Source organism: Dermacentor variabilis, chromosome 1 (genome assembly GCF_050947875.1).
Source record: "Dermacentor variabilis isolate Ectoservices chromosome 1, ASM5094787v1, whole genome shotgun sequence".
Lineage (NCBI taxonomy): Eukaryota > Metazoa > Arthropoda > Arachnida > Ixodida > Ixodidae > Dermacentor > Dermacentor variabilis.
In genome coordinates, this window is record NC_134568.1 from 166,388,847 (window position 1) to 166,405,168 (window position 16,322).

Here is a 16,322-nt window from a genome sequence, read left to right on the forward strand (position 1 = left end):
ATTCACATGTAAAAAAAGAAATGTTACTTTTTTTTTTTTTTTGCATACCTCCATAAAGATGGCGAGTTATTGTCACCTTTCTCACCTAGTTCAAGCCATCACCCACTTAAAAATAAAATTGCATTCCCTATCATAGGTTTTAAACCCGCATTCCCTACCACAGCAGCCCAAAGCTATATTTTATCTGCCTGTACTTAAAAATTTTTAGATGAGAGACACAGCCATCATATACTACACAGTTAGGCAAGCAGGCACCAAGAAAAAGCAAGAATACATAAAATTAGGGAATAAGAAAATGCACACAATGGATGTGCAACTGATGGAGGTGGGCAGGAAGTCAGGTGCGATGGAAAAACTGTTTATTGGATGAATTCGTGCTGGTGAAAGAAGCATGAACTGCTGTGGAAATGGCGATGCTGTCAGAAGGGCCGGTATTCGAGGGTCGAATGCATCCTGAGAAAATACAGTTGCAGTAACTTGTGCATTTATTTCACTGCATGCAAGAGTAAAAAAAGGACATGTATGATCTGACGTGCGCAAAAATTGTCACAACAGTCTCAAACTTATCCATCCAGTGCAAAATGGAAAACAAAGCTGCATCCACCAACAGTCAACAAATGGCATGAAGCAACCTGCAAAAGATAAGGTTAAAATATCATTTGTACTCAACCTGTGACAATACAAAATATGGTGCAACACTATACCTTGCAATAAAACACAGTGCAGTAGAACCTAGTTAATTCGGATTTCACAAGGCAAAAAAAAAAAAAAAAAAAAAAAAAAAACCTGAACTTGCTGAATATCGAATTATTGAGGGTATCAAGAAAGCACTAAACAAATGCTGGCTATGTTAACGAGCTCTTAGTTACTGAATGAATCAGAAAAACCTGTTTCTATTTTGCACAAACATACTGAGAAATCTGCAATATTTTGTCATCTTGCGACTAATTAGTGCTCGCAGTTACAAAAGCGTTGCAACTTCTTTTGCAGCGTATCCCTTCATCCAAGACATGCTTCTCACTACCACGCACATCCGCCAATTATTTTTTCGCCAGTGATCCAACAGACAGTTCGTCTATTGCTATGTAGCCAGCGGTCTTCATCCTCGACAGTTTCCGCCGTGTTTGACATTGCATCTCCAGCCATTGCCCTCAGTCAAGATTAAACTGTTTGTTGCAACCGATGTGGACGAAACCGTGGTTACTATCAAAATGATCATGGATGGCGACTATGCAGTTATGAAGTAACACGGGCGACGTGGGCACCGAGCCACGACTACACTACTGTTTTCCGCAAGCGCTGTAGACAAAACAGCGGTCACTTTCAATATGATCATAGATTGCGACTAAGCGGTTCTGCAGCACGTTGTCGATGCGTGCACCAAATCAAAACAAGACTACTGCTTGCTGCAAACGAAACCGGGGCCGCTATTGATGCTATCATGGATGATGACTATGCGGTTATGAAAGCACGCGGCCAACGAGATGTTATGTGTGGCGGTAAACACACGACAAAAGGGCTATAAAGACACAAATTGGCACGAAGAGCTTCGACATTCCTGTCATTCAGATACGATTTCCACTGATCACTATGGCGATGCAGATTCCACCGCTTCATTTTGGTTGGAAGCTACCGCCACTTCCATTATTTTGCGTCACACGTTAGTGGTGCTCTGCACTCACCAAGTTCAGAGAGTTGTCCGAATTAATCAATGTGTGGCCAAATAGGTCTGAATTAATTAGAATTTCATTCACTAAGTAATGCATGCACCTGGTGAGACCAGAGGACGAGTCCGATGCTCTGAATTAATGAGGTTTAAAATAACAAAGTTTCATTGTATATGCTATTTCCTGTCCCCTATAGAAAATCTGTCCATACATATGTACTCGCAAGCCTAAAGACAACTTACATTGCCACTACATAGGCGCCGCCATCTTCGAGCATGTGACCCCGTTGCCATAATTTGTCTCTGTTCTTGATACTAGAAGAAAGGCTAAGTTACTTTTGAAAAGTGCTGTTCTCGTTTCCTTGGCAAATTGTGGGACCGCCAGTGACCTAACTGTTTTCAATTAAAGCTTAAAAGAAATATGTCATTGTTTGATGTTGCTCACAATGAAGAATCCCATTTGAAATACACGAGGAATTTCTTTTCCTTTTCACAATAGAAATTTCAAGGCTTTTTGTTTTCACAATGGCAAGCATCATGAGATATAGTCTACGTCTTGTGTGCAGATATCCTCTGACAGGAAAATACATATGAAAAAGAAAGAGAGAATAACAGTATAGTATTGTTCTGCAACACAAGGGGTCCAAGGCAGCACATAAAAGCTGTTCCCCTTTATAATTTTATATTATATTATATCAGGGGCGTGTGAATATTCAAAAATGTCGAATATTATCAAATATTATATCTTTTAACATTCGTATTTGATTAGAAAAGTAGGTATTAGAAAATTTTCAGATATTCAATTGGATATGAATATTCAATACAAATAGAATATATTGCTGGCTGTGCAGGAGCAGACATGGCTCTAAGCGTTTATTTCTATCTAATTTAGGAAGTGTGTCTGCTTTCGTGCTGAATTTTACAATAATATCATGCTACTGGCAAAATTAGTATGCTTCACCGCAATACATTGCGCATGGTTGAGCGCGTAACATCGCTGTATTGCCGGGAAGTTGACTTTCGGAAGCCAGCATTTTGCAACAGATGCCCCCTGCCTTACTTTGCGCACTTAGAAGCTGTTTGCGAGGATAACAATAGCAAATTCGCCACAATTTGCTGACAGTGGCAAATTCTTTCAACAAGAAACATGGCACTGAACAGCACATAGCTTGATAGCGAACGTAGAAACAGCTAGGAGGCCTAGTGTTGCTGCTGCGGCTGCAGCTGCTAGCCAGTCAGCATACGAGAGCGCTGCTTCAATGCTGTGAGATAATCAAAATGGCGGCAGTGGTAGCTTTGATTATTGCTGTTTCGGACCTGGAGTCACGGCAAGAAGTCCAGAAAATTGGAGGGCATAGGGTTTTCTTCATTCAAAATTTCATATGTCCCAATGCATTGGCTATAAGGGTACATGGCGGTACCACAAAAGCGTCCAAAAAATCGGCTGACTGCAATTTGGTCAAAGGGGCCTTCCAACAGAGTTCTGTCTTGAAGGTAGCATGCTATACATGAGATATGACAATCAGGCAGTGTAAATTCCACATAATGCCTTTGTTCGTGCATTCATTATACAGTCGACTCCCGTTAATACGAAGTTCACGGGGACCGCAAAAAACTTCGAATTAAACGAACTTGCAATTAAGCACAAAACACAATAAACAGCACTTTATTTGTGGCGAAATCGAGTATTTTCTCTAAGAAAAATAGTCGGTCATTTTGCTTTGCTTCTTCTTGCCGAATTGCGCTGCTGAAAGCAAGTTCTGCAGGCTGTAGATGTGGCGGAACGCTTCTTCCGCGTTACCTTCAGCGGCAAAGAAGCGCTCCGCAAGAGCAAGGCCCGCAGCTACATCGGCAGCCTTAGGTTGCGGCTCGCCTTCAACGTCATTGTTGCTTTCCTGGGTCACTTCCTGGGGCCGAATAATCTCTACAATTTCGCTATCCGTCAGCGCACCGCACGTTTCGACCGCCTTGTCTACGGCGACGTAATCTTCAAAATTGACGTCCCCGAGAGCATCACCAAGAGCTGCCACACAACCGCAAGCCCTGAAGCAGTTTGCGATTGTTTCTTGCTTCACACGATCCCATGCTCGCGCCAACATGTGGATGGCACTAAGCAGGCTTACCTCGTACTTTGTGGAGCTATCCATACACAAAATCATGCGCTCGAGGAGGTGCCGCCTGTACAGGACTTTAACATTCTTGATGATGCCGTGGTCCATTGGCTGCAAAAATGCAAGGCGTATTGCACTCAAGACTGGCACATTCACGTGAGAACTGCAGTGATCGACAAGGAACAACACCTTGCGGTTCGAAGCAGCAAACTTGCGGTCCAATTTGCTTATCCAGCTCTTGAAGATTCCAGCCGTCATCCACGCTTTTTTGTTCGCCTCATAGTCCACAGGCAGCGTCTTCACGCCTTTAAAACATCTCGGCTTCGCGGCTTTCTCGATCACAAGTAACCGACATCGTTCCGTGCCAGTCATGTTTGCTGCGATCAGCACCAACACTCTCTCCTTGCTGCGTTTGCCCCCAGCACAGTCGTCGTCCTTGAATGTCAGGGTCTTCTCTGGTAGAAGCCGATAGAAGAGTGCAGTCTCATCTGCATTGAAGATGTCTTCCGGTCTGTATTCGGCGAGATATTCACGCAGCTTTCCGTCCTTCCACGTGGCGCATGTTTCCTGGTTAACAGACGCCTTTTCACCACACACGCTCTTGAAAACCAGGTCATGGCGATCTTTAAAGCGCGTCAGCCATCCATCTGATGAAACGAAGTCATCGATTCCCAACATTGCTGCAAGCGTTCGGGCTTTCATCGCAACGATGTCTCCGCTGAGAGGAAGTTTGTTGCTCCTGGCCTCCCTAATCCAAACCAGCAGAGCCTTCTCCAACTCTGGGTAAGCGCCGGTGCGCATTCGCTTCCGAGAAGTCTTGAACTTGTCGTTCTCAAATGCATCCATTATTGTGCGCCTGTTCTTATATAGTTAGAGAGCGTGTTCGGCTTGATCCCGTACCTCTGCGCTATGTCTTGTTTGGCGGCACCTCCCTTCTCAACTTCCTTAAAAACCTTGACTTTCGTTGCCAGGTCGAGCGTGCGATAAGAGCCACGGTTTGCCATGGCTATAAACTGCGCGACTAGGTACAGTCAATTCCGAATCACTCGTGGAACAACCTAGCCTACGAGCTTCCCGCACAAAGGCGCTCAACCAACACACGCATACGCTGCGCACGCTGCAAGACTAATCTCGCACAATCTCGCCACTGCCAGTATGCAGCGCTGTGTGCACCTATGGCACCCGCGTGGCCTCCGCGATCAGCTCCGGCCACGCGCGGCAGCCGCGGGTAGCCTCCGGTGGGAGCCGCTTCGCCTCCCGCCGGAGTTGATCGCGGAGGCCACGGCAGCCGTAGCAATGAATAATCGCGCCGCTCCAAGAAGGATGGCGTTGCGGGCGGCTGCGGTGGCGATGACACCAACGCGGAGCACGGAACTGTTGCAACGCTTGAAAAATTGCACAAGAATGACGGTCACCTCGAGGATCCCGGCTGAAAATTAACTTCCAATTAAACAATATTACTGGATGAGGACTTCGAATTATCGAGCGATTTCTTCTATAGGATTACATGCAAAACTGACGGGACCAGCACTTCACTTCTAATTAATCGAAAATTCCAATTAAGCGGCTTCGAATTATCAGCAGTCGACTGTAATTTGAGTACAGTAAAACCTTATTAAACCGTAGTTGGCCGGAGCTCGGGAAAAGTACGTACTAAAGGGTAGTACTGCTTAACCGAAACAGCGTGAGATCGCCCACTTACCTGTCAAAAATGGGACTCAGAGAGAGGGAGAGGAAAGGGGAAAAAGACATGCAGTATTTATTCACTTCGTGCAACAAAAGTGTTATTTTCGTTTGATGCTGTGGCGGCCTAGCAGCAACGACAGCAGCCTCAAACTTACTGAAGCTGCGAGCCAGCTTTTCAGCCAACCCCCTGTTCTCGGCAAACACTTGCATGGCAGATTCCTCATTGGCGTTGCATGCTCTCCATGCACGTGGCCGGTAACGCTGCAGAAGTCGCGGGGTGCCTTTTTCATTATGGGGTGCTGCTCTCGTCGCGACGACTGCATTCATGAGGCTGACGTAATGTGCAGCTTCTGCCACTGTCGGGCCTGAATCGCCTGTGCTGTCGATTTCCGTGCCATCCTCATCACTGTCGCTAGTCGACATTTCGGCAACAACAGAGGCAACGATGGCGAAAAGTCAAACCTCATAGCCAACATCTCTTCCCGGTTGCAGTGGCGCTGCCAAGCAACTTCTTTGCATTCCAAATGCCACACACTGTAGTCAACAGTAGATCCCTGTCGCATGCCAATGCCGACTCCTTCGTGTCACGTTCGATAGCACGAACGATGTCTAATTTTTCTTCTATGCTGAGCACCCAGTGTCTTTTTTATCTGAGCTTCGGCATAACGCGAGTCCTTGTTTGCACGATGCCACACTGCTCTCTGGCACGGTGCCGAAATGATGTTGATGTGGCTTCACATGCAAATGCACAGTGCACTTGGAGGCCATTGTTCTAATCTTTGAGGCTTGTTGTTCTGCCGGGCTGCCCGACGGAGACGACACACCACCGTGTTTGAAAGACGAAAAGTGAAAACACTACGTGTTAACCGATACATATGCAATAAACTGGTATGGTTTATGCGGATACAAAACACATTATGTTCAATGGCCACTGAGTTGGGGATTTGACTTTACTACTTTTAAAACGAAACTGCTGTTTAAGCGGGTACGGTTTAACGAGGTTTTACTGTACTCTGTACTCTGAATTTCGTTTTTCCTTTGTAACTGCTTGTGGTGGTGGTCTGGCCAGTTTAGAATTTGAAGCAATTTTTGGAGCAGGAAATATCGTTCTGGAGCAGTTTAGAAGCAGCCACACCAGCATTTTGGTGCAGTTTTGGAGCAGAAAAATTTTTCTTTTTGGAACACCTGGAGTAGTACAACAGTAATCCAGCGATTTGGCGAAGCTTGTTATTACTGTGCAATCAGCAAGTGCTGCTCAAGAGTGAAGCAAGACACGAAGTTCACAGCGATCAATTAAGCTTACCTTCCTATGGATGGTATACCATGCATGACATGTTGCATAATTTTTTATATGGATAGGAGAGGAACCTTGTAAACAACGAAATAAAATTTTGCAGCCTAACGGGAACAAAAATATGTGCCTGGGTGCAGGACAGACATAAAATTTCAAATGAGCTAGAACAATTTGCACTGTCTGACACAACACAAAAAGTGATGGCAAATGCCTTATGTGCCTTCCAAATGACAGATATGCTTTGATATACTTCACGCACTTGGTCACACCCAGTAACCATGCTAGAAGCTTGACAAGAGACTATGCGTTTATGCACGGTGCCAAGATGAGATGCTTCTGTACGGTGTGCCATAAAGATGATGATGGCGTCGGAGAAAAATGTTTTTAGTAGCATTTCATACACTTGCTTTCATTGTGAGGCGGTTTGCCGGCTTCCCGTGTGTCGTGTGGCCTCCGTGAATAGATATGAGCCAATTCAGCATAAAAATAACTTTTGCTGCCGATACCTGACCGACCTTTCGAAGCGTTACTGATCAGGCCTAACAGCCACGGCAGTGTGCCATTGTGAAAATCGGCTATTGGCCGATGTGACCGGCAAGCTTTCCACAATCCGTCGCAGAAAGCTTGCTGCTAATATGTTTGTATGGGTGGCTAACTGGTGATCCGTTCTGAGATCATACATGTTTTTGACAACTGTCGAACTAGGCAACTACTGCAATTGTGCATAGAAGTTCGCAGATTGACTGCATGTGCAAACGCATGAATCTACGTGCATGAACACGTGCATGTGAAATGATCTGCATGCCTTCCAGTAGCTAATCAGTCCTATATTTTCGTACATAGGTGCAGCTTTCATTGCCGTTCCCTTTGTCGGCGTCAAGCGTAGGAATTGTTTCAAATGGAGTTGATAACCGGGATGACCCTTGTACCAAGACAGGCATGCCTCATATTTAGATTGGTTTCGCCATGTAGAAACTCCAGAATTAAATTTTCTTTTGTCCCGAAACCAACTGAGCGTCTTGGTAAGGCTGTGTGCAATGCAGCCTCACCAATTGACCTCAGCCGAGTATTTCACCAAACATACAAAAAATTGAGCAGTACTAGATAATCAAGTTATGAAGTGAATTATTTGCATGTTTACAAATTGATTCGCATAGTTTAGTAAAGTCAACGTCCAAATATTCGGACTCCCTAGGGACCTCGAAAACAACTGAAAAATGAATGCATGCCTTTTACTGCCCTCAAGGATTCAAATCGCTACAGGCATGTTTGAAATGCCTCTGAAAGCCTGCCCCTGCACTTATTAGGCGTACTGGTGCTCTTACTGTGACAGGAGATGGCAGGTGCACATGTGTATAATTAAGGAATACATACTACGTCCCGTGACAATTGCATCTGCCCAATCTTGGTATGCTTCCCCGCAATACTTTGCATATACTTCACTGCGTAACACAGCTGTGTTGAGGCGAAGTTGACTTTCGGGAACTGGCATTATGCAACGCGTCGTGCTTTCCGAGCTTCGAAGCCATTATTGAGGATTATGTAGACGGAGTCGGCGCCATTGTTAACAGTGGCCAATTGTTTTAATGAAAAACACGACACTGAACAGCAAGAAGCTTGGTAACGAACAGTGAAGCAGCTAGGCCTAGTGTTGCCATGAGGTGGCTATGGCTGCCAGAGGATCTGTGTACGAGCGAGAGCACCTCTTCGAGGTGGCGAGATAATCAAAATGGCGGCGATCACGGCTTCGATCAATGCAGTTTTGGAACTGCGGTCATGGTAAAAAGTTCGGAAAATTGGACGGCGAAGGGTTTTTGAGCCCAAAATTTCAGACGGTTTTATACATTGACTATATATGGGTACTGTGGCGGTGCCGCGAAGGAGTCCAAATTATCAGGCATGTCTGAAAAATTGGGCGTCCGGAAAATCGGTCGACTGTAGCTGCATAACCCCACTGAAAACATTGCACTGCTGTGAAAAAGCGAAAATACTGCAATTTTGCGCAGTTGGTGCAGTTGAGTGGGTGGAGCCAGGGGCAGGCAAGTGGAATTGTAGCAAAACGGCACAAATGGTCAATTGGACCACCACTGTGCTTGTAGGTGTTAGGAGAGATAAACAGTATATGACAAATTGTGTTACTCACCAACCAATGCACTATATTTCTGATTTAGGCTTTGTCACATGGGTGTGGGCACAGGTACACTTAGTAGAGGAGAATCTGACGACTCCGGTTCTGCTGCTGGTGGAGTCAAATCTTTCACTTTGTCTTGCAAGGCTTGAACTGCTGGTTTCAAACCTTCATTGGCCTGCAACAATCCACCAAAGGGCCATTAGTGGAGGCACACAAACAAATATTCCAGATTTGGAACATGAACAGAATATCTCTTGATATGTAAATTGCACATGATTTAAAGTGTAGCAAGACTTTGTTTGCTCCAAAATACTAGTGATTTTCAGATTTTGTGTTCCTTTGACAGTGCATTACTTTAGCTTAAAAAGAAAATATAGAACACTTGGCTATAACAGACTTCTAAAATACCTATTTAAATCATTTTAGTTGTCACGTCAACCGTAAAGTGGCCATGCCCAGTCATCGAGTCTCGATTTCATACTAAGTTTTCATCAAATAAACAACTTGCATTCGACAGAAGTTTCTGTTTTGGTTTTGCATTTTTCTATTTGTATGTAGCACATCTTAGTGATTAGGGACGTCTTTGTAGCTCTTGTGCACTCCTCTTATTTCTTTATGGTGGCGCGGACTTTTCGTAGAGCAGGTCACATTTGTAAAGGACCTACTTCGTGACCTTTTGGTGTAGATGATGAAGAGAATGCACACTGACAAAAAACACAAATTTTATGGCAACCCTACAGTGCAAGCAAGCTAAAGCACTTGGACATTTGCGTATTCCATGTGCACGTAACTTATGGACCCGCTGCAGACAGGAAAAAACAAACAAACAAACAAAGCGCCACCAAATTAAAAGCAGAAGCAAAACAGCAATGTTCATTACAAAAAAAGACTGTAATCCTGGGATGTCTTGATAAATCGAGCAGTTTGTCCCCAATTTGTATTTGCATTTTTTTCAGAAGGTGATTTTAGGCCACTTTTATACCATTGAAGAAAGAAGAAAGCTGGGCATGTGTATTAAATATTGTGAATATGTCAGTTAGTGCCTCGTACAACTTTGAAACTAGAATGAATATCCCCACACTAATGGCAGTTCAGTAAACAAATAAAAAGCATGTCATAGTGGCTGATGCACTATGTAAAAAGAGAAAAAAAAATTTCCACCCCAATTATTTTTTCCCTTATCTACATAGTTCTAGTTCTACTTGTGTAGCATGCCATTTACCTGCCTTCTGCGAAATTCCAAAGCTCTGTGCCCAATAGCTATGAGAAATACATTTGTGAAAAATCAAGCACAAAAATAACCCGTAAGTTAACTACATATTTTTTAAAGATAATGCTCAGAAGTAAATATTCTTGTGGTTTATACACTCCAAATACAGTAGATAATTGTTATATCGACTTCGGTTAATCCAATTTTTCAATTAATTCGATCACAACATAAGTTGCCCATACATTTCTATATAGACTAAAGCTTTTGTTACTTCGATCTCAAAATTGGCCTTCACGGAATAATTTGAACTTGACTTGTCAGCATCGACACAATACAGTGATATTATGAGGTAAAGCATATGCAATTTAGTGCAGTGAAGCCTACCAAGAGTGAAAAGCGGCCACTGTCACAGGACACAGTACACATTCCTTAATTATACAGGCGTGCATGTGTTCTCTTGTCACATTACAAAGCACCGAGATGCCTAATAAGCAGACTGGCAGCCAGATCAGTTTCTGATGCTGCAGTGGCGATTCGAACCCTCGTTTCACCCGCTATGTGCGGGTTGTATATGAGATTGTCAATGGGGCCTAGTACACATTCTTCAATTATACGCATGCGCACACGCCGTGCACCGAGAAACGAAGAAAAACCATTCATGTTTTGGGAAAGCTAGCAAAAGGGAAGGCAGTAAGATGAAAAAGATCTTAATGTCGAGAGGAAGCTTAAAGCTAACAAAAGAGCAGGGGTCTATCTAAAGCTTTGAAGGCCTGCCAGTAAACTTATTAGTTGTCTCGGTGCTTGCACTGCTAACGGAGATGGCGTATGTGCGAGTGCAAATTAGGGGTCCTGAACACTACCCCTAGGGCTTGGTGAAAAAACACAATCCGTAAATAGCATACACTGCTGTGAAGCAGAGAAATATTGCAGTTGTGCGTGGCGTGTGCAGCTTGCAAGTGGAGTGCAAAGTCACTTTTTTTCCTAACGTTCTCTTTTCAACAGAAGCATTCTCCTCATTCTTTTCTGGACGCTTCATTTCGCAATATACTAGTAGATTCCCATACATGGCTGCTATTGGTAAATAGCTGACGTCTACCAAAAAGAATGTATGCATCAGTGCACTTCTTCCTACTGTTAATGTGTATATATTAAGATGCTGTTTTATAAACAGGCTGAAGAACACAAAAATATACTTGTGAATTTCGATAAGAATTACATACTTTCTAAAGAAAGTAACTATCGTTTGCTCATGCTCGGCCATGGCTGCCTGCGTAGGAATTGAACTGTGGCCATCCTGCTTATCAGGGTCATAGCTGTTGGATCTTGCTATTTCCGACTAGTCTTGAGCGAAGCAAAGTCAGACTATACGCACGCTTGCCAGTGCATGCTCACTCTTGGCTGGTTCTAGACAGACACCTTGGCAGATTTAACTTTGTATTGAGCTATTGATAGTGCTTCAAAATGCGCAAATTAGATGTGGCTACTATCTGTCAGTCAAGCTGGTGCAGGACAAAGCTGGTTTGCACCACATGGCACGCCTAGACCAGAGCATATGATCACGAGCATGCACTCAAGCGCTGTTTTAGATAGTGCAAATGCTGCGCATGTACACTACAGTTGGATGTAGCTGCGGTCTGCTACGGAGCATAGATACCGTAGCCGCCAAGGGGTGCTGCATTGAGTCGGCTGGCTAAGCGCGCGGCAACTCGCTGAGCACAACCGCTTTTGGCTACGTTTGGCACGTCGTAGGGACCAAAATTGTAAATAGTGGCATCTATGTGAATGCCTAAAATCAAACTTGAACAATGCACCACAGTGATGTTCAGTATGCAGAGCGTTGTATGCACGCCCCGCTCTGCCGTAGCCTTCGCAGTGCAAGCCATTGAAGAAGGAACAGTAGCACGGCGAACGGGATCATATGCTACCTTTGAATGCCAATAGCTCCTCGTGTTCTGAACGCACTGAAGTACTTTTAGTGGCAAAGTATTTCTGAAATAGCCTATTTTAACTTCAAATGCATTTCTTGACTTCTATAAAAAGTGGTTCAAGGCCCCTTCAAAGGGCCCCCCCACCAAGCCACTTGCAAATTCTGGTTATACAGTTGAACCCACTTATAACAATATTCAAATGCCATGAAAATTCCGTTGTTATAACCGACAACTGTTAAAACCGAGTTGCATGAAAAAATCAAAATAGGAAGATGGCAGAGCTGATCCTAGCACACTATAATGGTGGGGAGGCCAGTGCCCCTCGCCACCACCTTTCTCCATCTGGCTGCTGATTGTGCTCACTCGTTTAACTGCTTCCTGGGCACTCCGATCACGTGGCGCGGGGCTGTCGCGTTAAAGAATGGCACTGCTATGGCACTGCTAAGACACTGTTATGACACTACTAAGACACTGCTATGGCACTACTAAGACACTGCTATGGCACTGTTAAAGAATGGCACTGCTATAACTGTAAAGAGGGGTAACAGGTGGCAAGTGATATGCGAGCACCGCCGAGCAATGCTTTAGTGGGCCCAAAAGGGGCCTTTTAAAAAAATGTGAGGAGGTTGCCGCGGTAGCCTGTCAGCTTGAGAAACCCAGAAGAAATGCTGAGGCGAGATCGCCACAAGCGTCTCGCCACGTACATAGCACTGCATTGCATGAGAAAACCTTATGTCTGTCAGCCTTGCCGACATCCTTCTCCAAGGTATCCAGGTGCTCCACTTAGTGCAGCGGGAGGTTCCTCGCGAAAACAAAGCCCCGGAGGGCCTGAATCATCTGCTGGGCCTCCTGTGAGGACAATGTTGAGGCAGCCTGTCCTACAGCGTCATTGCTGCCGTCGCCGCCGTTGCTATCCGATGCAAGCATGTTCGCGACGATCGTCTCATCAGTTAGAAGCACTTAGTTTCCAAATCTATAGCCGTGCACTTTCTTTTCACCGGCAATGTCGTGTATTGCCGATTATCAGCGGGCAGGTCAGTCATCTTCCGTTTCGGTCACAAGTCAAAAGAGGCTGAGAAACCACGTGGCCAAGAATGATTTCGACGCAATCAACAAAGATGAACACCGGCGATTGCGCTGAATGAGAAGCCAGCGAGCAAGATGCAAGCATGCGAGGAGCACAGTTGGTGCGGTCCATTCGTGTTTCGGAGAGTGGCGCGGCATAGAAGTATGGGTGCAGCCCATTCGTGTTCGGAGGAGTGGAAGGGCAATGGGAGAGAGGCGCGCGGCTGGAAAATGAGCGTGCGGCGGCCGTTGGAGCAGCGGGCCATTGTGCAGTGGCTCGAATTTTTCGTTTTCTTTCTTTCTTCTCGGACACCGAGCAGCCAGACTTCATCGTTATAACCGATAATGCGGCACCGGGTTATTTCACCATGCAAAACATACAAAAGTTGAAAGTGCAGCAGCTTTTCATTGTTATAACCGGTATCATTATCAGTGGGTTCGACTGTACGCTGGAAGTTGTTACATGTCCTCTAGGGAGCGTTCCACCACAATAATTTTTCAAAGTGGTTCCTAATTAGCTGAAATGGAAATATTTCAGTGCCACGATTTGAACCCATGATTTCAGGAGGCGAGCAACACCACCAACGTAGATACTCTCTCCACTTGCCTCCATCTAGCCTCTGCAAGCGAAATTATTTGCCTGCATTCTCATATACCGGAGCCGGAGGATCACGTGATGCATTCGTCACGTGCCCTGCCTTCTCTTTTCTTTTCCCTATGACTGTCTTGCTGCGTGGCGCACTTCCTCTGACGGTCTCGCACACGAGCTGTTGCGTGGTGCTTGAGAACAACAGACTACTGTAAAATTCCAAGCAAGCACCTCCACCCATGCAAGCCACCCCCAACTTCACTGCTAATTTTAAGTTTCTGCGTCATTTTCGTAGCTTTTTTATTTTATCTTCTTTTTCTTTTTTCTGAAGGCGCGTCCCTGTTGGCGACACGGCAACTTGCTGCACGTCATTTGGAGTTTGCGGAACGCCGGCCGACAGCGGCCTTGCTGGCAAAAGGCAATCTCTGCCTATCACACAGTACAGAGGATCTCCCTGCGGCACAGCGCCGTGGGCACTCAGCGACAGAGGAGTGGTCGAGGCTACGCCATCAATATCGTCACTAGGCCTTTTCCGGCTCACTTCGAATCTGTAGCAAATGGCACTTCAGAACGAACCACCAGTGCTCCCAAGCAGCAATGTTTTGTTACTGTTGTTGCCGCTTTACCCTCTCCTTGCAACAATTTCACACAAAAAAGAAAACAGGTTGATATTTTTGGCGCTGCCAGCTGTGATGCAAGCATGGCCAACCCGCGATTTGGTGTCCGCCATAGGTAGCCAGGCAATGCTGCTGAGCTCGACTTGTTTTGAGCGATGAACAGCACTAACAAATTTTTTGCTTAATAAAGTTCATGTTAAATAAAATATTAAATCCATGCCCACTGCATTTTTTTCCATGTGGGAAAATTTTGTTGTCGTCATCTTGAAGTTTGGTGCCGTTCCGAGATACCCCCCCACACACACTTTGCCGGTAATTTTGAGTTGTTTGAAAGGGGGGGGGGGGGGGGTGCATTTGCTTGGAATGTGACGGTAGTTGTATAAGTCAGTGCTATATGAACTTGTTTGAATTGCTTTCCTCCAAGCAGCTGCCCTTCATGTGTCCTTTCGCCATCGGAACACTTCCAATGGAAGGTTTGAAGACCAATGAGCAAATCTTTTTAGCGAACAAAATCATTTTTTCGGAAAGCTTGACGCAATATTAGTAAAATGAAAAATGAGCCCAAATTCGTAACTTTTATGGAAAATTTGGGATCGTTGGCTGGGACGCCAGGTGACCTCACCATCTTTTCTTTTAAGTATATTTCAGAACTAGAACAGTATTCAGTATCAGATTTGATATTAAAGTCAGTAAGCTCCCAAGAATTTAATTCAACCTGAGATTTCGCTATTCATACAGCCCTAGTAAGAGAATTGCGCGACAGTATTCAGTTGTCTCATACTGTAAATGCCACACTTCCATTTATGAGCACTACGTTTTTAACAAAAAGTAGCAAATCAGGCAGCGTGGCTATAACTTGTATCACAAACTTTTGTAAATGATATACAGTATCTGATTGAGGCTACAAGAGCTAACGGATTCGTGCACACAAAACCTGAGACTGGCACAAAGTTCTAAGACCAGTCACAAGCTTTTCAGCACTTCTCTATATGTTTCCATCATTTGTGCATCTCAACTTACCTGGACAAGTGGCTGGAGTGTCTTCATGAGGCCTTGAAGTCTGGCAGGAGGAAGCTTTGCATGCACATGCCACAACAGGCGCAGCAAATGCCTTGCAGCACTGCTGGCACCCTGCACAGAGTAACATATAAGTCACAATGAAACTGCTGTGCGAAGAGCTGGAGCACATTCTATTTCAAAGACGAAAAAAAGGGGGACGAAGAAAAAAAGAAATTGAGGACACCTAAGCACCCCTTTGAGTTGTGAATGCGAAAGCATTAACGTCCAATTGAAAGCTGCTGAACGGTCCTTCGAGTTATGAACTCCTCATGGGCAAGCGAGTGCATTTTGATTTGGCCTTCCCGAGGCACAATTAGAACGCAGGCGAGAGCTTGCACAGACAAGGAAAGCGCAAATAATATGGGCTTTTCAAAATGAGAGCGAAGGTGATTTGGTGTCAAGGTGATGCCCTCTCCCCTCAAGCAACACCTGACACGCTACTGCGGAAACAGGTGTCCCCTTTCATGCGCTCTGCTCTGTTGAGGCATGCTCATGCTGTGGCATCGCTGCCAATGGAAACTCCATCGAGGCATGCTTGTGACGTGGTGTCGCAGTCAACGGGAATTTAGGTGCTGCAACAGACATGGGACACCGGCTTTTTCGCTCAATGAGCCATTTGACACTTTTGCATCGAAAAGACTGGAGCAAAGCCTCCAGCAATATATGTACTGAAAACCTTCCCTCTCATAACTGCACAGTAATACACTGCACAAAAACAGATTGCTTCAAACAAAAGTTGCACACAAGTCTCTGAAGTAGGGGTGTGTGAATATATAATTAATTTTTCTAAATATACAAAATCAAATCTGAATACTACCCATCTTCAAATATTGATTATTCATGCAAACAAATACATTTATTTACCCCATTTTCTTTGACATGCTGAAACATCACAATTATTTAGGGCCACCTAAAAGAGCCTAGGCCATTACTGTTAATGCTCACTCAACTCAGTCTCGTTAATTC

At 44.8% G+C, this 16,322-nt stretch overlaps 1 protein-coding gene across 1 annotated transcript in view; it reads right to left on the minus strand.

The window, feature by feature from the left end:
* Positions 1 to 337: 337 nt before the first annotated feature.
* NELF-B (negative elongation factor B) overlaps positions 338 to 16,322 on the minus strand; it is a 72,993-nt gene continuing 57,008 nt past the window's right edge. Inside the window, exons 10-12 of the mRNA XM_075699121.1 lie at positions 15,318 to 15,428; positions 8,901 to 9,063; positions 338 to 632 (exon numbers count right to left, since the gene is read on the minus strand). Coding sequence (XP_075555236.1) covers positions 8,935 to 9,063; positions 15,318 to 15,428 — 240 coding nt within the window. The 3' untranslated portion in view covers positions 338 to 632; positions 8,901 to 8,934. The remainder of the gene's footprint in view (positions 633 to 8,900; positions 9,064 to 15,317; positions 15,429 to 16,322) is intronic.